Raw genomic sequence first — 23,569 nt, 5'->3', positions numbered from 1 at the left:
GGGGGGAAACTCTTATAGATGGTTTTACGTCTATTGGGTCTTTACGTTATAATGGTTGATCTGAGCATCCGTTCCGGGCTCTGGAGTGGAAGTGGCCGGCTGATCCAACCCTGGTCTCTTGGCGATCGAGATTGCTTAGTTCGTTTCTCTCTAACCGTGTACTCATTGAGCTTTTCCGTAGCTCCGAGGGGGTATCTCTGGGCCGATATCCGGCTGAGCCATTGTTGGTTCTATACTTCCGGCAGTGCGGATATACGGAGTTGCCAAGCTCTTCTTTATATCCGCTGGTAAATTGTCAGGACCCATCTCAGGACGGACAATTGTCGTTGCCTGAGGCATCAGAATGAATCAGGAACAATGGCAGAAAGGGGACCTTTACCACCTTTAGCAGGGGCAGTCCATGTATTTAATCCATCCGCGCTGGTCTCAGGAGAGACCAGCGTTCAGTCTTTACCCCACAATAAAACCATATTGTGCACACGCACGTGAAGGCTTCTACCTCGCTTACCCACCTACACTAGAGACTCCTGCGTGGTCTCACATAAATCGACTACGGGGCGTGAAGATGTCGAATATGATCAACTCACTAGTCAAGAAATGTGGATATCATTTGTTCGTACTTTATATCCGCTAGTCTTTGGCATGTCTTAACCCCGGGGGGGCTTGATGTTGATTGACCTAGAGTAGGAAGTATACCTCGCCATAGTCCAGACCTGGGCGGCCCATCATGGGCTGCCTAAGCTCCGACTCGCCCAAATACAGCGTTACATACGATCAACACAGATTTTTATACATAAATTCTACTATATCACAAGAGACTTACTAGTGGTAAGGCTGTATTTGGGCGGGTAGGTCCTTACCCGCCCATGATGGGCCGCCCAACCTTGGGCTGTGGCGAGGTCTAGTAGGAAGCGTTAATACACTCGTAAGAATTGTACCTAGTTGATTTGCATATGGAAACGTTCTGCCTCAAGTACGGAGGCATGCACAAAAAGCTCCTGAAGAACTATGAATGTGGATCTAAAGGCCCATCCATAACAATCTTAATCGTAGCATATCTAGATCAAGATAAACTGCGGTGAAATTGCTGATGCAGAGATGTATTGATTGATTTGTATACGATCGACTAGCTATTTCGGCTTGATCGGGTTCTTTGCGAAGTCAGAATAGCATCTATCGGGACTAGACAACCCGTAAACCCGTAAACCCGTAAAGTTAACGAGGCGGGTTTACGGTCGAGTTCTGACCTATTTGCGGGTTATGGCAATGTCTAGACATCAGCATTGCCCATGGGCAACCCATGGGCAAATATGGTGGGCAAGTCTAAACTTCCGCATAATCCAATTTGGGTCGAAGGTCTCAACCCAGAACCTAACCCGGCCTGGGTCCGGGTTAAACTTCATTAACCCGGGCCTAACCCGGACCTAGCGTTGGGGCCCTAGTAAAACCTAATTTAGACCTGATTCGACCCAAGTCGTATATCAAAACTAGTATAAAATAACTATAAATTATAAATCGGCATTATATAATACCGCTTATATATAGGATATAGCTTATTTGATTTAGATATATATATTTTATTTCCTTGTTTCGTGGCGCGAATTTTCTATCTGTTTCTCTCCCTTGTGTGAATCCTCGGGTCTGTTTGATGCTGGTTCTAGTTATCGATTATCTGTTTCGACGGCGCAAGGTCTTAGATGGCTGCAGTTCCACACGAGTGTATGGCAAATATATGCCGGGGCGTCAAGTAATAGAGAACATAGCTATGCAGAATTGATATCTTCATGGAATTGCTCCCCACATATCGAGATGTATTCAAATGTAGTAGAATGAAGGTTACTGTTGTCGTGTCCTGTAAGTGATAGGTCCAAATTTGGTGGAAAATCTGATCTTCACTTCGCGATAATTTTGTAGAAGATTACGAAAGGAGAGGCAACTCCTGATAATAGAAAGACGGACTAAATAGTCTATATATCACAATGCGGCGATAACCCCAAAATCCAGACATTAAGAGACTAGCTCAAGCCAGAAACAGAGCTCCCACTTGCCTGAAGTTGTTTGAACAAACCTTCCTTTGCCTGGAGACTGCGTGGGGGGCCGAATTCAACAAGTCGTCCCTTTTCCATGACGGCCACTTTATCAAATGACATAACGTTATGCAGCTTATGCATGATGCAGATAACGGTATGGTGCTGGAAATGACGGTTGATGATTATATCAATCCGCCTTTCCGTCTCGACGTCATCAATGCTGGGGACATGTTAGCCTTTTGCTCGTAATTATGATAATGGCAATCCGCAATTGAAGTACCTGCTGGTAGGTTCATCCATGATCAGGATTCGACCGGGGTGGCACAAGGCTCGCGCCAGGCAGAAGAGCTGCCTTTGTCCGTGTGATAAGCTATCATCAGATAATTCGATATCCAGACCACCCTCCGCACTGATGAAATCCCACAATCCAACAGTTTGAAGAGCATCAATCAAGACGTTTTCATTATTAATTCGAGCATGCGGGTCCAGGTTCAGGCGCACAGACCCATGTAGGAATATTGGTTCCTGGGTGATTGTGTTAAGCTCGGCTCGAATACGAGGTTGTGGGATTTGAGATGCATCGACACCACCAATACGAATAGTTCCGTTGCGAATCTCCAGCATTTGCATAAGCGCCATGACTAATGATGATTTTCCACTATTTGCCAGTTAGAGATTGTTATGGAGTTCTATGCCACAGTGAAATGGCCATGGCCCTGAGGCTGGCTGCGCCGAAGATGGATGAAGATGAATGTTGCTTACCTTCCAGTCCTTCCACAGATCGCGACTTTCTCACCGGGTTGAATTTCTAAAATTATATCTTCAATAGCATTGTCTTCGCCTGGACTGGATTAAATGTGAGCAAAAGAACATCTGGGCTTTCGAGATAGTGATTCAACATACCCATGATTTCCAGAAACACCCACGAAGGATATTCTACCTTCCTCCGAACAGTCATCTGATGAATTCTCAGACTCCTTGTTGATATTCTCACGTGGAGTGTCCTCGACGAAGGATTTGATTCGGGATAAGGCACCAATCGATGTTTCTAACGTAGTCCACTGGGCGATCATTTGTTGTAGACTGCCACTGAAATTGACAATATTAAATAGCGCGACCCCCAAGAAACCGGTATTGGAGTTTCTTGCTATTGTCGTCGCGATAGAAACAACCAGAATGGCTATCGCAGCCACCAGAAGGTCCAATACTAGGTTCAACCATCGCTGTAAGCAGAACAACAGGTAGTAGGGCTGCTGTGATGCAGTCAGTGCTAGCTTGTTTCGTTCTTGGTAATGCTCCGTCCAGCCAAATGCACGAAGGGTCAAAAGCCCTGTATGCACTTCAAGAAGCTGAGATTGCAAAGGAGCCTTGAGTTCGATCTCTAGAAGTCAAATGATACGAGAAGTGCGGAGATAGAACTTCTGAAGGAAGTACATTATCATGACGCAAAATGGGACCACCAATGAGACATATCGGGATGACCCGGTGAATATGAGCACGGCTTCGGCGACGCAACCAAGCAGGGCAGTAACGGTGATGTCGAATGCAGATGATAGCTCCCCATCAATAATTCCAAGGTCTTCGCTGAATCTAGAGAGTGGAGTGGTTAGCTTTCCAATATTCTTTGAGCGTTATGAACATCGGACCGAACCTATTGAGGGTTGTCCCAACATCAGTGGAGCCCAAGAAAGTAGTTTTTGCCCTATTCATTCGGTATGTGAGCAAGAAGGCCAACCAATTAAAATATTCAACATACATAAACACAGTGTCTAACAAGGCTCGATGAAACTTCGCCGCTGTCTTCGGTGCAATGATCATCTTGAATATCCTTTTTGGACAATCAGCAAAAGGCCTTCACGTATTGAACTCGATCAATTGTACCATTCAAGGACAGCAAGTAATACCAATGTCAAAATACCTAGACCAGAATATATGCCTATCCAGTAGCCCAGTCGGGCATTTGGATGTTGAGAGTTGCCTTTGGTCCACCACTCTAGCCAAATCTCTGCGGGAAATAGTGAGCAAAAAGCGAAATAAACACTCAGTGTCTCAAAGAATACTGACGGGGGAAATTGAGCGCAATCATGAATGAAATAGCAAAAGCAAAGTATAAAATCACCAGTAGCCAGCCAACTTTCTGAAAGTAAAACAGATAAACAGCCCGATCGCGATTCCTAGGCCGTTGAAGAGCAATGCGTTCTAGCTCTGTGGTATGATCCAGAGAAAATGGCTCAGGTTCTTCGTCCACAAGCGCGTCATGTTCTTGGAGACTCGCATATTGGTTGGTGGGTTGCACATGAAGGCCTTCGGCAGAAATACTACTGTACGTCCCTTGCGCCACAAGCTGGCCTTGAGGACCGAGTACAATGATTGAATCGGCGTACTGAAGAAGGGCCCCTAGATTTCATGATTAAAAAAGAGCAAGTCATGCAATACAATTGTCATACCGGATGTTGTGGCTAGCACGACCGTGTGCTTGTTTTTCTTCAACATGCCATCAGAAGAGAACAGGGAATGTAGCATATGGCGCACAGTTCTTTGATCAAGGCCAGCCATGACATTATCGAGAATCAGGACTTTCTGTTTTGAGTACAATGCTCTGGCCAATGACTGCAAAGTAGATCAGCCATGAAGCAAAATAGTCACCGGAAAGGAAATTGACTAACCACTCGCATCTGCTGTCCACCACTTATCCGAGACCCACGAACACCTACTCGAGTATAATGTCCTTTGGGCATATCTCGAATATCCTCGTCCAGAGCACACGCCCGGAGAACCTCATTGTACCATAGCTCGTCCCATTTGCGGGATCCTAGAATATTGTCCCGAATCGTTCCTGAAAACAACCATGCCGTCTGACTGCAGTAGGCTACCTGGGAAGCATTTGTCCACATGGTACCAGAGTATGGGATTTCATGCAACAATAGCTGCAAAAGAAGCGACTTACCACATCCGATCGGACCAGTCACCATGGTCAACTTTTCTTGGTCGATTTCCAAGGATAGATTCTGGAGCAGAGGTAGTTTTATCTCGGGAAAAAGTCCAGACACGTTACGAAGAATGGCATGTTTCCCAGGAAATGTCCGTTCAATGCCCACATGGCCTTGAATGGGTGAATATGTGGGTATAAAACCTTTTGTATCTTTGGCGTGCCCATACTCCGAATCACTTCGTGCATTCAATTGGTGCACCGGCTTCTCTTCCCGATTAAGATATGACTGTATTCTCTGAAACCCCTTCACTACCGCAATTAGCTGCTCGCCGCCCCTTACCAGCGTAATAACCGGTTTCTCGAGGAGGGAGAACAGTGTAAGAGCGGAGAAAGCGACGGAGTTGGTCAAAGCTGTCGTATTGTCCTTTTGTGCAAGCAGGCTGTATATGGCAAACCCGAGGATCGGCGCAAACGTGGCAGATGTATAGGCTAGGATATTATATTAGGAAACGTGAGCATCCAAGGAGGTTATCTTAACTCACACATCACAACCACTAAAACGTCAAAAAGTCGGGCTGATCTGGAGCTTCTGATCTCCTCAGTTCTCAAATCCAATATCCCAGATGCAACGGGCTGTGAGATTCCGCTCATCCGGATAGGTCTCATTGCAGCGAGTGCCTTGGAGGTCACAGATAGGCGCTTTTCAATAGCATCCAGCCATGGTAGGTGGGCATTTCCCGCTGCAAGTGCTAAGGGCAGCCCAGCAAGGACGCAGACTAATCAATCAGCGGTTGTTTGAAAAGAATTAGGTGAGCAGAAATCGACGAGACTTACCAACAACAAAAGCCGCAGATGCCAATGCGGCTGCATGGAGCAATCGAAACAACAGCCAGATGGCTAAACCCGCCTCGATGACACTGCTGTAAAACTCATGTAGTTCTAAGAGCCCCATACTGACCCATTCAATACCCCCCTGTCAAATGTGTGACCGCCGCTGTGTCTGATATTTTGGAGTGTGGAAGTCGAAGCGTCTTCTGGAATATCATCGTGCTCAGACTGCCCCGGACCATCGTTATCACACGATAGGTCTTATGCTCGTAGACCGCCATGGAGATCTGCCAAAAATGGTCAACACTAGTCTTGATTCAAGCAGACCGAGTACACGTACTGCAAGGCCTATGTATACAATGCCGTACGCAGCGATCAGATAATAGGCCTCGGTGTGTGAATTCGGGCCTTCGGCCTCAGACAAAAAGTCCAACACGCGCTGAACCAAAAAAGGCTGCGCGAAGGAAAACCCTGTGTAGGCAAGGCGAGGTATCACTCCTGCTAGAATGTTCCATTTGTAGTGCCAGAAAAAATCAATCAATAGCCCATGAGGCCGACACCTGTCTACGGCCTCGCGTCAGCCACCGGGTGATCAGTCAGGATAGGCCAGGGCTGGCTGAGATTGCTTACCTTTTTTGTTCCAAATTTCTATCAGGGCTTTGGGGTCAGACGCCGAAACCAAATTATCATCGAGGACATTGAGCGTGTCAACCGAGAGGATGCCTCTGTAGCCTTTCCATAGGAAAGGATTTACCCAGAGAAAGAGGCTACGGCTGTAGATACCAGACACTGCCTCAGGCGTAGTATCTTGATATTGCTTTCTCAGAAACGGCCGCTTACAGGTCCCCTCGAGCACAAGCACGACAGCCTTCAAACCCACACATACAGAAAGTAAAGACGCTAGAACCGGGCTGGAAGAGCTCAACCAGAGGGTGCGTACACGAATCACATCGAAGACCAAGGAAAGACCGAGATAAAGACTGAGGATGGTTGATGGACGCAGTGATCGAGTGTGTTCAAGGTGACTTGCATATAGAAAGAACAGAAATGTCACTGCAATCACTGCAGTACCTGCAATGCTCACTGGTGTCTCGGATGCACTTCCAATGACCATGGCAGCCAGGATGACGAAAATGCAAAACAGCGTATAGTAAGATGGTGGTCAACTTCGCGACGTAAAGCCACGAACTTTTTACCTTGCTGGGCCGACCCTGCAAGTTGCACATTCGTATCCCAAGAAGCAAACAGGCAATCATTGCGGGAATTATTGTCAGGACACTCTCCTCGAAGAGCAGGGTAAAGTCATATCCTCCAAGGCACGATGAATGAACTAAGGGACCGAAAGTCGCCTCGTCGCTTTCGAGGCATTTCTGCGACCTGACGACATGTAGACGGGACTCAATCATGGTCCCTTTCCTGCGTATGCGTGAACTGTCTTACTTATGGGGGGTTTCTCTATGCGCGAAACCAGATTGCCGAATCTTCGGCGATGGCTTCAGGTGCAAGCGCAGTGTAGAATTGGAGTTGCGCCATTTAACAAGTTCTGGAATGACTCGATGAAATACTTGAATTGCCTGAATTGCCTGAATTTTCTGAATTGCCTGAATTGCCTGAATCGCCTTCGGGGGATTTCTACGATAGTTTATCCCTCGTGCAATGAGTAAAGAGCGCTAGGAAGCCAGTCCTCACAACCAATGCAGGGGGCAACAGGGGTACGCACCGCCGCTTTACGCATGCTTCACCCGCCTCCCCGTTCTACTGCAGCGACCTAGGAGCTCCCAAAGGCATATTATTTTGCAACGGGATAGCAAAAAAGACGATGATCTGGCATCTGCAAAAGAGTTTACCGTATAACATGCTGCCGTCGGCTGCATGCAAAGTGGTTGAATTCCGAGGCGGACCCACGCTATGACCTTATGGATCATGCGCAAAACAACTTTTGAATAACCTCTGAGAAATGGAATGCGCCACACGACCACCATTTACTCGTGTGGTGTTCGCAGGAAGCCAGCTCGAATAGCTCGGAACGAAGGTCAGCCATTTACTCTTTCTAACTTCGTGGAATAGCCCTTACGCACCGGGGGGCCCAATAACATCCCCCTACATTGCCCTCGCAGTAGACTGGGTCGCGTATTCGTCATATAGCTAAATCCCGCATGGCCATGCGCACTCTTTGACACAATATGAACATTATATCTCGAATCTAGACGACTATTACTTGTGTATATAACCACAGAGCAACACCAATATTGCGGAGATATATCTACAGCTTTACTTTTTTCGTGGCGCCAATCAGTCCTTGTCATTCTAAACAACTTGACTCAGAATGAAGACCTTTTTGAAGAACTTGTTACATGCGGCTTTGAATGAAAGGGACTTCACCCAGTCCAACTCTTCACTTGTGCTGGCGGAAAAGCAAGATTTAGCACCAGCAGAGCCTCAGCCCGTTCAACTATCGGGACCCGAAAAGCAAATGCGAAGGCTGTGGGCCGAAGCCCTTGGCACCACAGCCGAGGATGTCGGGATCGGAAGACACGATGACTTCTTTTTGTGCGGCGGCTCGCCTACTAGTGTTCTTCAATTGAGCCAGATCGCCCAGGAGGAGGGCCTCGGGTTAGATCCGAGAGATATCTTCGAGAACTCGCGCCTAATAGAGTTAGTCAAGCGACTTCAGAACCAGACTGTATCAACTACAAATAAGGTCATTCCTCCCTTTTCGCTCTTGGGGCCTGCCACGGATTGCCAGAAAATACGCGACTATGCAGCCCAGCTGTGCCATGTCAAGCAGAAGCAGGTCTTGGATGTTTTACCATGTACGCCTCTCCAAGCTGGGCTGCTGGCGCTCACGCACTTGAATGCTGGGAATTACGTGGCCAAGCATCTCTTCGAAATTGATCCCAGTATCAATGTGGAGAGCTTCCGCGCCGCGTGGGACCAGGTGGTAGCGGTGAACCCTATCCTACGCACCCGAATGGTGACCTTACCAGGCCACGACATTGTGCAAGTGATCCTCAACGAAGAGGTTCAATGGATCTTTGAGGATAGTCTTGAGCTGTACCAACGGAGATTCTTGGCCGAAGAGTCCGCATTTGGCCTCGGTGACCCTCTTACCCGCTTCGTACTCATTGGAAACGACACGCCGGGGTCTCGCTATTTCGTGTGGGAGACTCACCATGCGCTCTATGATGGATGGTCTCAACCACTGATCCTGAAGGATGCTGAGCACACTTACTACCAGGAAGTGGGTCCACGACTATCATCCATGTCAGGATTGATACAGTACATTCAAGGGATGGACCCTATTGACGTGGCGCGCTTTTGGGCAAAGCTGTTCCAAGGTTCGGCTGGAGTTAGCTTTCCCGTCACAAAAAAAGGGCTCTGTCTGGATCAATCTCAGAACAGGCAAACGATAACCCACGAGTTATCAAACCTGAAATGGGGCCAGAACAGTTTTACCCCTACCACTGTTGTACGCGCGGCATGGGCAATTGTGCAAGCCAGCCGCACCAACTCCAACGAGGCCATCTTTGGTGTCACGGTATCAGGACGGCAGGGAGCTCTCGCGGGGATTGAACATCTGGCAGGTCCCACTATTGCCACAGTCCCCGTTCGGGTCCAGATCGATTGGACGGGGAGTATCAGTCAACTGCTAGAGAGTGTGCAGTGCCAAGCGGCCGATATGATACCCTTTGAGCAGACTGGTCTTCAGCATATTCGGCGCATCAACGACGAGACTCGGGTTGCTTGCGGCTTTCAATCACTTTTGGTCATTCAACCAAAGAATGAAAAGTCGGAGAATACTGACAAGAGACCCTTTCTGAGTGATTTCTTGGATACCAGCAATTTGATGGGAGAGCGTGCCTCTGGAACCTATGCTCTTGAGGTTGAGTGCCAATTGTCATTGGGTGGATTGTGCGTCCAGATTGATTTTGATTGCAACGTCATTCCGTCAGGAGACGTGGAAGAGCTCATGGACGAGTTGCGGCATGTTCTGCGCCAATTGGCAAGCTTCAACGATGGAATGCAGAGATCAAATGCCCCAATTGCATCAGTGCTGACACCGACCAAATTCATGAGCCAAGTTTCCGAATGGAATGCGCAATATAGTCCCCCGGTTGAAGAGACTGTGCATTTCGTCATTGAGAAGCGAGCTAGGGAATCTCCACGAGCGATGGCGATATGTGCCTGGGATGGAGAGATTACATACCACCAACTAGATGAACTCTCCACTCGATTGGCAGGTCATTTGGCTGGGATTCCAGTGGCTGGTACCCTAGTCACACTTTTGTTCGAAAAGTCCCTCTGGATGCCTGTGGCAGCACTCGCTGTACTAAAAGCAGGAGGTGCCTTGAATGCTCTCGAGATGAAACAGCCAGAGGAACGCCTTCGAGAGATTGTGACTCAGACCGACTCTCCGTTATTGCTTTGTTCTATTCAGAACGAGAAGCTGGCTTCAAAGCTTCAACCCAAACGATTGTTGGTAGTGGGAAGCAATTCTGATGGAAGCAAGCACCCTCCAGCCCAACTGCCTTTGGTCAATCCTGCAAGTCTTCTTTATGTGGTCTTCACCTCTGGTAGCACCGGAACTCCCAAAGGTGTCCAGATTACACATCGCAACATGCGCAGTGCTATCACTTACCAGCAAGCAGCATTGCAGTATAATGAGAAGTCCCGAGTGTTTGACTTTGCCAGCTATGGCTTTGATGTGGCGTGGTCTAATCTGTTCATGACACTCACTGCTGGCGGGTGTTTATGTATCCCATCCGCCCATGAACGCGACAACGAACTGATTAATTGCCTCGTTAAGTACGACATCAATCTCATGGACAGCACTCCTTCACTTGCTCGGACGTTAGGCAAGGAGGTGATATCTCGTTTGGCCACGCTCATCCTCGGAGGGGAGGCGATGCTCCCAGGTGACGCACTACTCGCAGGCGACCGAACGACAATCATCAACGCATATGGACCTGCCGAATGTACACCAACCGCTCTTATTTCCAGGTTTCACGCAGACGGTGTCAGAATCGGTCGTGGGCATGGTTCTTGCACCTGGATTGTTGATGCGGAAAACCCAAGCCGACTGGCCCCTGTGGGATCAGTCGGTGAGCTCTGGCTTGAAGGGCCGATCGTGGGTGATGGGTACCTCAACGACGCTGAAAAGACATCCATGGCATTTATCCATGATCCACCCTGGCTACTGCGTCACGTTGGCCGAACCGGACGTGTGTACCGTACGGGCGACCTCGTTCGCTATGAATCAGATGGTTCACTTGTCTACATCGGACGGAAAGATCACCAGGTCAAAATTCGAGGCCAGCGAGTCGAACTCGGCGAAATCGAAATTACCTTGGAGCGAATCCTGCATTCTATCGGAGCCCGCGTAGTGGTCGAGGTTGTCCAGCTAACCAATGTGTCAACCTTAACTCTCGTGGGATTCGTGACGCTTCCGAAGGTTGAAGGGATGACGGAGGCTGAACACGAAGTCGCAGTCAAGCAGACAGCGGATGGTTTGGTCGACCGGCTGGCCCAAACTTTGCCATCATATATGATTCCAACCGCATTCTTCTCACTGCCGGTGGTTCCAGTGACAACGACGGGGAAGACCGATCGACGTGAGCTTCGCGAGAAAGCTAGATCATTGTTGTTGGCTATGCGTGCGAATGAAGCAGGCCAAGCAAGAAAAGACCAAGTATTCAATTCCACTGGATCTATTATCCGTGACGTTTGGATCGCTATCCTCAACCTGGCGGAAGAAGAAGCATCTCTTGACGCGGACTTTGCGCGACTCGGTGGAGACTCAATCTCAGCCATGCAAATCGTTTCACGATGTCGAATGCACAATCTTCAACTGACCGTCAGCGACATTTTGCAAGCGCGTACCATCCGAAAACTAGCCGATCACTGCAAAGCACCACCGCTGCGGTACGAGCTGACGGAAGTACTTGGATGTGAAGACCCGTCAATTCCATCGGAGCTCTCCCCGATCCAGCAGGATTTCTTCAGTCTCTATCCCGATGGTCTGAATCACTACAACCAGTCCTTTTTGTTGGATCTTGTGAAGCCTGTCTCAGCATCTACGCTTAGAAATGCCTTGAGGGCGGTAGTCTCTCGTCACCCGATGCTTCGTGCTCGTTTCCAGAAAGACCCGAACAGCGGTTCCTGGCAGCAAAGGATTGCCGAAGACGGACCTGAGGCATTTGCCTTCGCTCTCCACACTGTGGCTGATGAAGCGGCGGCTTCAAACGCTGCGCAATGGCGACAAGAAAATTTGGATATCCGAGAAGGCCCTGTTTTTGCTTGTGACTTGTTCAATGTTACTTCTGGTGGGCAAATGGTCTTGCTCTCTGCGCATCATCTGGTGATAGATCTTGTTTCTTGGCGCATCCTATGGGGAGACTTGGAGGATCATATCAGACATGGGTCCCTTCGAGCCCCTCCGACAATGTCTTTCCAGAGATGGTGTGCAACCCAGGCCCGACTCGGTCAGACCCTCTCTCCACTTGAGGTGCTACCATATAGTCTACCCGACTCACAGCTTGGCTTCTGGGGCATCCCTTTGGAAGAAAATACATTCGATCAATGTGAAAACTTGGATGTCACGTTTCCTGCAGACGTCACCACGCTGCTGTTTGGCATGAGTAACAACAGCCTACGGACTGAGCCCGTCGATCTGATGCTCGCTGCTCTGATGCGTGGATTTGCTTTAACCTTTCCAGAGCGGTCTGTTCCTCCGGTATGGACAGAGGCCCATGGAAGAGAGCAGTTGGATGGCCAGTCTATGGATGTTTCAGGAACCATCGGATGGTTTACGACAATCTTCCCTCTCGTGGTGCCCATCACATCAGCTCACTCACCTTCTCATGCTGTACGGCTGGTGAAAGACATCCGACGAAAAGTACCCGGAAAAGGCCAACCATTCTCTTCCTGTCGGTCTCATAGTGAATCGGGTCGCCGGATATTCGGAGGTCATAATGTCGTCGAACTGGTATTCAACTTTACCGGAAGATTCCAACAACTGGAGAAGGAAGATGGAATCCTCCAGGAGTCATCGTCACCTGCAAATGAGGACTCTCATGAGTGCCAGTTTAGCCAGGTTTCAGGCTCAGCCCAGCGTCCATCTCTCATTGACCTCACCCTGGGTGTGATCGATGGGCAGCTCAACGTATCATTCACCGTTCACCAAAAGATGAATCTAGATCGGATTCAGGAATGGATGCACCATTTCACCAATGAACTTGAGGATCTCTGTCGCAGTCTTTCACGAGCTCCTTCCGAGTTCACACTCGGCGATTTGTCGATTCCTTCTTTATCGTACCGCGGTCTTGACGTTCTTCTCCAGAAGAGTCTTCCTCAAATGGGAGTCAAGGCTTCCTCTGTTGTGGATATGTATCCATGCTCGGCGCTGCAAGAAGGAATGTTACTCAGTGCCATGAAGGGAGCCGCCTCATACCATACTTTCACAATTTGGCGTTGCGTATCTGCTGACGCATCAGAAGTAGAGACGAGAGTCTGCCCGTCCTTGCTGGGAAAAGCCTGGCAGAAAGTGACGAAAAGACACAGTATTCTTTCCTCCATATTTACGCTACACCCAGATGGAGATGGATTCATCCAAATTGTGTTGGATAGCCCTGTGATCCACGTGGCCCAGATACTTCCTGAGTGTGACGATCCCACTACGTCTTTGCTCAAACTGGAGAAACCATCATTCGCTCCTGGTAAGCCACAGCACTCGTTCACCATCAGTCAATCGAGTACCGGAGAAACAGTCTGTCGCTTGGATATAAACCACATATTGACAGATGCTCACTCTGAAATAATCCTTTTGGATGAGCTAGCACTCGCATACGAAGGCAGCGAACTACAGACGGCACCCATGTTCTCTGAAATTGTACAATACAACAGCAGGACTTCCAAAGTACAGGCTTTGGCTACCAAGGTGGCCAATTTGGAAGGGATCCAGCCCTGCAAATTCCCTATCTCATCCTTGCATTCGGGAGCAGCTCAACCCGTCAAATTCGGCGAGGTATCCCATGCCACTCCAGCATTTCAGGTTGATCTCGCAGATTTCTGCAAGAGCACTGGAATAATGTTCTCTTCTCTTATGCATGTTGCTTGGGCCATGGTTCTCTCATACTACACCGGAATGTCTGATGTCTGCTTTGGATATGATGTCTCTGGCCGCGATGCTCCAATCAAAGGGGTAGACAGATTGGTTGGACCCTTGTCAAATCTCCTCATCAGTCGCGTGCGCCTCAACGCTTCGGCAAATGAGATATTGCATGCTGCCTCGATAAGAGCAGGTCAAGATTGGGCCTTCCAAAATGTCTCTATGGCGGACATTCAGCATCATTTGGGTCTTTCCGGACAGCAACTTTTCAATACCTCGCTTTCAATCCGTGACACTGGAACCCAGAAGTTTGCGCCCAACAGGAAAATCTCATTTCAAGTTGTGAGAAGCGAAGATGCGCATGAGGTAAGAGAAGAATCTTATTTATCTAAATAAGATTTGGCTAACATTTTCCGGGCTAGTTTGACTTGAGACTGAACATCTCTCTTAAACAAGGTCATCCAGACTTTGTAATTGAGTTTCAAGAGCCCCATGTGTCTCATGAGGTTGCTGAGGAAGTGTACGGAACCTTCATACAGGCGATTAATCACCTTTTAACAACGACGGAAAACCACATCTCAGAGCATGGGGAGTCTCGGGCATCGCAACGAGTGGACTCTACCTCGACACTTTTTGGCCAATTCTTCACGCAGGTCGGGGGCATCGAAAGGCCAGTCGCAGAGGCGTTCTGGAAGACTCAATTTACCGATATTCGAGGTTCTCATTTCCCTGCCATCAAGCCAACTGTCACTCATCACAGAATCTACAATAATGTATCCTTCGACCTGAAACAACTCTGTCTGACAGGCCATGATTTCACAGCAGATGTGATTCTGAAAGCAGCATGGGCCCTGCTTACTACTCGCCTGTCTAACTCGGACGAAAGCCTGTTTGGCACAGCAACTGCTGGCCATGGCGCGGGTTCGATGTTGCCAATCCGGATTCTTGTCAATGGGGAAAAGAGCATTGGCTCGTTTTTGAGCCAGATCAGGAAACAGGTTTGGGAACTTGGCCCCTTCAAACGGATGCGACTGGAGCAAGTGGCCTGCATATCGAATGAGACTGCTTTGGCTTGCAAGTTACAGTCCATCTTGGTGACTCATCCTGGAGACGAGATTCAAACAGTCTCAAAAGCTGTTGTCGCCCCAGAAGGCTCCTACGAGCTATGCAAACCGTCATTGATAATTGAAGCTCGAGTTGAAGCCCAATCCACCCAAATCCAGACTACATTCGATCCTGCTGTCGTGGATGCCCCCCCTGGTCTCCCGGCTCTTACACCAGTTGGAACATGTTCTTCATCAGCTGGTCGATTTTGAACTGCGAGATACGCTAGTTCGAACTGTAACGGTCGCAAGTGCTGATGATCTAAACACAATCTGGTCCTGGAATGCCACGTTGCCGTCTCCAGTCAGCGGTTGTATTCATAGCATGATCATTGAGAGAGCGAATCATTCACCCAAGTCCGTGGCTATTGATGCTTGGGACGGAAGTATGACATATGGTCAACTCGACTTACTTTCATCCAAGCTAGCCAGTCAATTGGTCTATAGAGGCCTTGGTAGTGGAAGCATTGTTCCTCTCTGTTTCGAGAAATCGATGTGGATGCCAGTGGCTGCACTTGCAGTCATGAAAACAGGCGCAGCATCTGTGCTAATCGAGATGTCGTATCCGGAGCAGCGGATCCGCGCAATTATTGATCAGGTTTTTGCTGATTCAACACAAAAGGTCATTTTATCATCGGCCCACCATCATACTTTCTGCGAGCGCTTTGGCAGCAATCATGTGCTAGCCGTGAGCGAGGAGCTCTTAGACCAAGGTGTGATATCCATCGCTTACGAGCCACCCTTGGTCCATCCGTCAGACGTGCTCTACGTTGTTTTTACTTCTGGTACCAGCGGTAACCCCAAAGGAGTCATCATCACCCACCAAAACTTCTGCAGCGCCATTGCTTACCAGCGAGATCGGCTTGGCTTCGACACCAACTCAAGAGTGTTTGACTTTGCATCAAACGCATTCGATGTGGCATGGCTCAATTTAATCAAGACACTCAGCAGTGGCGGGTGTCTTTGCATCCCATCTGCCGCAGAGCGTGTCGATGATCTCGGTGGTTCTCTGGAGAAATATAAGGCAACTATTGTCGATCTTACGCCTTCTCTTGCACGCACCGTCCAACCACCTGTCCTTTCACGGCTGGCTACATTGATCTTAGGGGGTGAAGCCGTATCACCCAGCGACTTCAACTTGGTAGGGGAGATACCCAGATCAAAGTCGCCTACGGTCCAGCAGAGTGTACCCCCACCAGTGCAATTCTTGACATCACTTCTTCCACTGAAGGGGAGATAGGACGTGCGGCAGGAGTATGCACATGGATTGTGGATCTTGAAAATCCAGATGCATTGGCTCCCGTGGGCGCGCCCGGTGAGCTTTGGATTGAAGGCCCCCTTGTTGGCCAAGGCTATCTCAACAACGTGGAGAGGTCTGCGCAGGCATTTGTCCATGACCCGGCATGGCTGCAGCGTGGCTCCCCGGATGGTCAACACTCTTTCCGATCAGGCAGACTATATCGCACTGGCGATCTAGTTCGATACAATGGCGATGGCTCCCTGGTCTTTCTTGGGCGCCGGGACTCGCAAATCAAGATCAGAGGCCAGCGGGTAGAGCTGGGAGACATCGAAAGTCATGTCCGTCGAGCCATTGGGACTATGAGTGATGATTATGCAGCTGACATGCAAGTGGCAGTAGAATACCTTCATTTGGATGGGTCGTTGGATAAGTCGCTTGTTGCATTCGTCAGTCTGGAGAGAGATTCATCGATGTTGTCTTCCGATGATTTCACCAGTGCCGTTCAGCGCATAGCCGCCCAGACTACGGAGCAGCTTGCAGGAGAGCTCCCTATTTATATGCTGCCGTCTGCTTATATACCCCTTCAAACGATGCCGATCTCTACTACTGGCAAAATTGACCGACGTCAACTCCAGCAGATTGGAACCTCATTCAGCGTCTCCGATGTTGGCAGACTCTCTGGGAAGGCCACCAGAAAGCGCGCGCCAGAAACAGAGACTGAAATACTGATGCAAGGTCTATGGGCAAAGGTCCTCCAGATCGACCGAAGCCAGATAACTGCTGATGATAACTTCTTCCACTGGGGTGGTGACTCTATTGGGGCGATGCGGCTTGTAGCCTTGGCGCGCTATGAGGACCTTTCCTTCTCCGTCCGCGACGTGTTCCAGCACCCTGTTCTTTTTGATTTATGTGGTCAGTGTCGGACTGGAGTCGAAAGGACTAATTTATGCTAGATTATTCTCTTTTGTATAAGGTACAATATGACTGCAGATCAAGTCGATCAGGATTGAACCGTAGATCGCCCGTCAATTTGTCTGCCACGCGTGATCGCGGCACCGGCAAGTGACCACAATCATATTTTGGTTTTGATGTCTAGCCCATGCACCCCGGAAGATCATTACCGCTTGGCCTCTCATTTGTCCATCGAGTAACCTTGGGATCACCCTGGCGAGTTCTGCAGGTTTGCCGGATCCCTTCATGCCCTTGACGCCTGCCGTATTCAAGATTCATGCGACTCTCACCCGAACACACCTGAATTCACCTAAGATGACTCACCAGGCACCCAGATTCAGCCGGGCAACACCACCGGGCGCATCTTGCCCAGGTTCCTGCTAGCATTGTGGACCGTGGCGCAGTCGAGGATATCCGAGGGTTGGGGGCGTGCAGGAGAGACCCCGATTCGAGTCCACTTGGGGATCTGCGGGCCGCCGACTCCACTCGTCCCTGAATGTCATCTGAAGAGGTCAGGGGAACAATATCACCTGCCCGCAAGTCTGCTTTATAAAGGTCTTTCGCTGATTTGACATTTACCTTCCCCAACAATGGCCTTTGTATGATCAAACATGTCTGACCCTCGACCCGTCAAGCCTTTTGGCTTGTCGCAGGTCTATGTTCCCCGCGGGGACCCCACCGTGGATATTGTATTTGTCCATGGTCTCAACGGCCATCCTCACGATACTTGGACCAGCAAGCCCAGCAAGACAGACAAGGGCGGCTGTTTCTGGCCCGTGGATCTACTGCGCGAGATCCTGGCACCACTGCGTCCGCGCATCTTGACCTACGGCTATAATGCCAGCGTTGCTGCTTTCACCGACGGCGCGTCGCGCGACTCAATCGTCAGCCATGCAGAGACGCTGGCGTCCAATCTGGCTGCCAACCGAAATGTATGCGGTCTTCCATCCCGATCGTGTCTTTGAGTCTTTTCTCCCACGTTTCTCAACTGGTCCGACTGACTCTGCTTCTCTATAGTTACGAAACTGCTCCGATCGCCCAATCATTTTTGTCTGCCATTCCCTAGGAGGCTTGGTCGTCAAACGTGCCCTCATCTATAGCCGAAGTTTATCGAACGAGAAAACAGAACACCTGCGTTCGGTGTACGTGTCGACGTTCGGCATCCTCTTCCTCGGCACACCCCATAATGGTTCTGACGTTGCGAAATGGGGTTTGTTATTGCACAATATCTGTACCGCCGTTCTCCCCAAGAAGGTCATGGAAGGCTCCTCGCAGCTCGTGCAGGCCCTGCGAAAAGACAACGAGACCCTACAGCACATCAATAGTCTGTTCGCTGACATCATGGGCCGTTTCCACATCTACTTGTTCCATGAGACGCGTTCTACAGATTTGCGCGGAACGCGGGAGATTATTGTCGACGAGGCATCAGCTGCGCCATACCTTGAAGGAGTGGAGCGAATGGGCATCGAGGCTGATCATAGCCACATGTGCAAGTTCGACGATGAGAATTCTCCGGGCTTTGAAGTAGTTGCCGAAGCCCTCCTCCGATATTCCCGCCAGGCTCCCACGATCATTGCAGACCGTTGGGTGGAAGAGCAGAAAACTCGTCTGTTGGAGAAGCAGGCCAAGGCTCGTGAGATTTATGACGGTAGAGATCCTTCCTCTGAGACATCCCAAACACTACTGACCATTGCAGGTAGAGTAGATGAGACCGTTGGACGCAGTATGCCGAATTTGATCGCGCCTGGTAGGGCTTCTCACCTTCTGCCATCCCCGAAAGAGTCAGCCACATTGAAGGATTATGAGATTGAGGAGCCATCTGTTTGATCTTCCTGTTTTTTTGCTTCTTGTTCCTCGCTGTGTATTTGATTCCTGCGGGCAGTCGTTTATTGCGCGAGGAGAGCCATGCTATCGGCACACGATTGTTGCGAACCCCACTCTTCTTGCTCATTTTGCAATCGTCTGCTTGGGCGACTCTGTCGGTCTTACTTTGAATATCTTCCTCGTCTGACCGAAGCTGCCAATATTCCTTCTGTTCATATTATTCGTGCGTTCCCGTACAATGTTTGGACCTTCATGTACTTAGCTTGATTTTTTCGGCGTGGCTCCCGTCTCTTCCTTCAATATAGTTGATATCATCCATATTGCTCGAAATAACAAGTCAGACATCTGCTGACTGTCTTTTCAATAGACTATTCCGTGGGTACTCTGCCACGGCCACCCGCTACCGATGGCGGCCGCAACTCCCCAGTATCCGACTTGAACCATAGCGGTGTCTTAACATCGTCGCAAATATCTCTCAGAGATCAATCGCTCTTCGTCGCGCCTCCGGGTTTTCATCCCAATGCAACCTTTTATGGAATGGAGAAGGAGCTGGAGGTGCTGCACAACCGCCTATTCAAGGCTCGAGCACGCGCAGATCGAACGATGGCCGTTCTGATCTCTGGTGTTCCAGGATCCGGAAAGACCCACCTGGCCCGCCAGTATGTCTTTGCGCAACGCGAGAATTATCCCGGTGGTATATTCTGGATTGATGCAAAGTCCCGCGAGTCTTCATACAAATGCTTCTGGGAAATCGCTCAAGCAGCCACCCTGGTCGACCACATGAAGACCCATGACCCGGAGTATCAAAAGACTCAAACATATGTGAACGCTGTCCGAAACTGGCTCCAGACGCGCCATGAGTGGCTGATGGTATTTGATGGAATCTCGTTTGATCATGATGATGATATCGATGAGTTTCGACCTTTTCTCCCCTGGAACAAGAGGTGCAGTATCATCTATACCTCAATCGATGCCACGTTGCGGAAAAAGCAGCGTCTATACGAGCCATACTGCCTCTCGATGCCTCGCATGCGAGTTGAAGATGCTTGCAAACTTCTTTTTAGAGACCTCGGAATCAAAAAGCCCACACAGGAGCAGGTGCACAAGGCCACTGAGCTGGTGGGATACTACGAATGTCTTCCACTCGCCATTCATGCTATCGGTCATCGTCTAAACGCTACGGGCAAGCCCATCGAGAGATACCGCGTCAAGTACCAAGTGACTGACAAGAAACTCGCCGAGCCATTTTTGGGTATCATGAATGATCTATACCGCTTGCACCACCGAGAGGCTTTGAATCTAATCAACCTACTTGCGTTCCTCGGCCACCACGTTCCGGTCGGCTTGATCAACCTCGGAAAGGGCGTCATGTCTGCCGAAAACGCAGAGATACAGTCCAGTGCTCAAATCGGAGAGGATCCGGGTCTCGACACTACCCTGGGAACGCTAATTCACTACGGCCTGATCGAGAGGACTCTAGATACCCATACTTCATCCGTTCCAAACCTTTCCCCTCAACTATCGAGTGATGGCATATGCATTGATGCCACTCCAACACCCGGTCTCCCAGGCTTGACCGAGTCTCTGACAGAGACAAGCACCGGAGGCTTCTTTTCGATCTACCGTGGCAGCTTGGTTGTTGACGTTGTCAAGATGCATAGCGTGGTGCAACGATTTTGCCGAGATGAGCTCCGAATCAAGGACGAAGAGTACAAAGACACCCTTAATAAGAATGATCCGGGGTTCTACGACTCGTGGTTGATTGTCGCGACGCGATTTCTCTGCCGATCCTACGAGGCTGCAACAGAGAAGATGGCGCATTATCACGACTGCGGTCTCGTCCGTGACTATAGAGAATACGAGACTCACGCATCGAGCCTTGCGGGGCTCTTCCCAAAGAGATCAGCTATGAGCTCCCATCCTCCGATTCTTCGGGAGGCGCGTGAATATCTGCGTCAGCTGATGAAAAGTGTAAGCAGCGAGATCGATCGCATGTCTCCCAGCTCTTCCCAGGAGACCTCGCGCAACCAGAAGTCTGTCTTTGATAGATCAAGTAGCTCATCATCCTCATTTCCTGAATCTTCGACCGATGAAGGTCCCTCACGTCAATCCACATTCAACTGGACCGACTCGGGATCTACTCGGGCAGAATCACCTGAGCAAATCATGGCACCTGCGCGTTTCAAATTAGATCTGTTTCCTCCTCATACCTTCAGACAAGCTGGTTACGAGTCAGAAGAGGGCTACGAGACGGACGGAGAAGCAAAGCAAGCTCCCCAAATCTCACCAGCGCTTTCGCAGATGAGCCAAGCTACGGAGAAACCGTCTCCAAAAACAGAAAGCCCTCCTGTTCCAGCGGATGGAGCGGAATGGAATTTGGTGGATCGACATTCGAAGCCGCGGTCAACAAAAGAAAGACAATCCTTGAAGCGAACCCGAGGTTTTCGTCGCTTGCGTGGAGCCAAAACAGCCACTCCATTAGTCAAAGTCTCAACTGTCCAGGGGCGAGGCTCGTGCAGTCGCGTGTCATCGGAAAATGGAAGCTCTTCGATCATGGCTTCAGCGGCTGAGATGGCGTTGGCTGCCGTTCGGCGATATAGCAGTGGCAGTGGAAAGTCAGCTCCTGAAAGTGAGAACACTTCTGCAACTCCAACGCAAGCGGGTAAAGAGAATATACCCCACCTACGCCAGCGTGGCAGCTCGACGAATACTGGAGGCAGATCGCCCAAGGCGACCAGCCTCTATGTACCCATTACGAGGCCAGGAACTAGCTCCAGGTCTACGGATGAAGATTTCTGCCGAATCACTTGACGGCCAAGCAGGCTATATGATTGCTTCTCCACTTGCGCATGAAGTGACAACATATGAGCTGATGTCTGAACCGATGTTACGATCAACCTATAGCGAGCCCGGCGGTGACTTTCTCGGCCAGCAGCTACTACTAGATCTCAAGACTGCTCCTGCATCCCGCATGGAGTCTCGCCGCTCGTCACTCGCTCACATATACGATCCTGTACGGGAACTGTCTGCCAGTTCACCTTCGCTCGTGCCATATCACCCTGCCCAAGAGTTTTCTGCCAGTACTCCTGCTCTCATTCCCTATCCTCCTCCTCCTCCTCCTCCTCCTCCTCCTCCTCCCTCCTCCTCCTCCTCCTCCTCCTCCTCCTCCTCCTCCTCCTCCACCACTCCCGTATGATGAAGATATCAGCATCACTGCCCCACGCCAAAGAAGGCCAGCTTCGAGACCAGCTTCGAGACCAGCTTCGAGACCAGCTTCGAGACCAGCTTCGAGACCCCCTCCTGTGCCCCATCCGTCCGCGATCATGCCAGGAGCAGTTCCTCTTCAAGTGACTCTCTCGGATGGCCCCATACCACAAATTGCCGAGCACCCGAGCGCCGACGTTCTCACGCGCAATTCTTCTGGATTCTCACATCAATCCTGGGCTACAGAGCCAGTCCGTTACCCACCACTGTTCTCGCCACTCCCAAGCTTTCATCAATCAGGCGAAATCGAACGCACTGCTAGCCCAGTCATGACCCAGAGCCATTTGGCCCAGCAAGCTATGGCCCAATCGCAGACACTTTCCGAAGCCATCAGCTGGACCGGCGGCTCCGTCTCAGATAGTGCCCTCCAATCCGATGCACTGTACCCATCAATCCCTCCATCACGCCCCAGACTAGGCTCAGTAGACGAAAGACTACGAGAGATGAGTCTAGCCTGGAACCCCGAGGTCGAACCTTCTCAAATCCTCCAATTCGGAGGTCATCGCGTCGATGTGCGAGATGCGCGCCAACGGCTACACGAGTCTGGCCGTCTGCAGACTCCCCGTCATGTTCCCACCTATCAACTCTATCACCCGAATATATCGGGGCCCTTGATCCACGATGGCAACCAATCCTATGCGCCGGCTCCGCCGCTGGAGTATTACGGCGGCAGGCGGCCAAGGAGTGGTAGCTCGCCTCCCAGAGCTGACTATGATGGGCTGGGTTTAAGTTTCTCATGAGGCTGAATCTTCGGTCTCCCTTGACTTTCCGTTAAATATGGCTTTTGCATACAGGTATATTGCTATCTGTTATTATCATGTTTTATCCACACGCTTTGCATGTCTGGTGCGCTTGAAGTAGGCATTTTGCTGGTGGACCCTGAGATACCGGGGCTCTAATTGCCATGATAGGAGTAGGAAGGAGTTTGGGTCTGTGGACGGTCTGGGAAGCATTCTTGCGGTGTTATGCATAGACGTCTCACATCTATAGCTGGCGTTTTGCTTCATATTATTTCCCCTATGCTTGCTCTCAGATGATGTTCTCAATACCCCACCGGATAATGTCAATATACCCCATACCAGATGGTATATCTTTTAATTAGACATTGTTTTCCGCTTATTGTCATTTGCTCTTGTTGTATACCAAAGCTATGCTTCCGAACTAAATTTTCCACTTGGCCAACGAGTTCTGAGTTCGAGATCAAATATTGTTGCGGACGGTTGGGGGTTAAGATTAAAGTTAGATCCCTGAAAAGACTGGAAACCCCCCATTGCATGATAAGACACAGGC

The 23,569-nt window shown here is 49.9% G+C and overlaps 3 protein-coding genes across 3 annotated transcripts; 2 read left to right on the top strand and 1 right to left on the bottom strand.

Moving 5' to 3' along the window:
* Positions 1 to 2,015: 2,015 nt before the first annotated feature.
* Positions 2,016 to 6,904, bottom strand: N7477_000151 (Cyclic peptide transporter; the record flags this gene model as incomplete). Its single annotated transcript, XM_056961814.1, has 17 exons — positions 2,016 to 2,250; positions 2,311 to 2,688; positions 2,793 to 2,876; positions 2,934 to 3,360; positions 3,430 to 3,620; positions 3,787 to 3,858; positions 3,912 to 4,035; positions 4,095 to 4,427; positions 4,478 to 4,640; positions 4,697 to 4,842; positions 4,978 to 5,451; positions 5,505 to 5,738; positions 5,797 to 5,882; positions 5,932 to 6,077; positions 6,131 to 6,291; positions 6,421 to 6,579; positions 6,631 to 6,904. 17 exons carry the CDS (start codon positions 6,902 to 6,904, stop codon positions 2,016 to 2,018), a joined length of 3,687 nt encoding a protein of 1,228 aa, XP_056826817.1.
* A 1,211-nt stretch (positions 6,905 to 8,115) lies between these two features.
* N7477_000150 (non-ribosomal peptide synthetase) lies at positions 8,116 to 17,193 on the top strand (the record flags this gene model as incomplete). Its single annotated transcript, XM_056961813.1, is given in 4 exon segments — positions 8,116 to 14,263; positions 14,320 to 15,141; positions 15,179 to 16,141; positions 16,159 to 17,193. 4 exon segments carry the CDS (start codon positions 8,117 to 8,119, stop codon positions 17,191 to 17,193), a joined length of 8,967 nt encoding a protein of 2,988 aa, XP_056826816.1. The 5' UTR covers position 8,116.
* Positions 17,194 to 17,802: 609 nt separating this feature from the next.
* On the top strand, positions 17,803 to 23,019 carry N7477_000149 (uncharacterized protein; the record flags this gene model as incomplete). Its single annotated transcript, XM_056961812.1, has 6 exons — positions 17,803 to 18,123; positions 18,209 to 18,839; positions 18,888 to 18,938; positions 19,383 to 21,677; positions 21,736 to 22,028; positions 22,084 to 23,019. 6 exons carry the CDS (start codon positions 17,803 to 17,805, stop codon positions 23,017 to 23,019), a joined length of 4,527 nt encoding a protein of 1,508 aa, XP_056826815.1.
* Positions 23,020 to 23,569: the final 550 nt, after the last annotated feature.

This window comes from Penicillium maclennaniae (genome assembly GCF_028827695.1).
Source record: "Penicillium maclennaniae strain IBT 15551 chromosome Unknown utg000001l:1.0-3280838.0:1.0-3283122.0, whole genome shotgun sequence".
NCBI lineage: Eukaryota > Fungi > Ascomycota > Eurotiomycetes > Eurotiales > Aspergillaceae > Penicillium > Penicillium maclennaniae.
The sequence above is the reverse complement of the archived record's forward strand: the minus strand, read 5'-3'. Positions and strand labels throughout refer to the sequence as shown.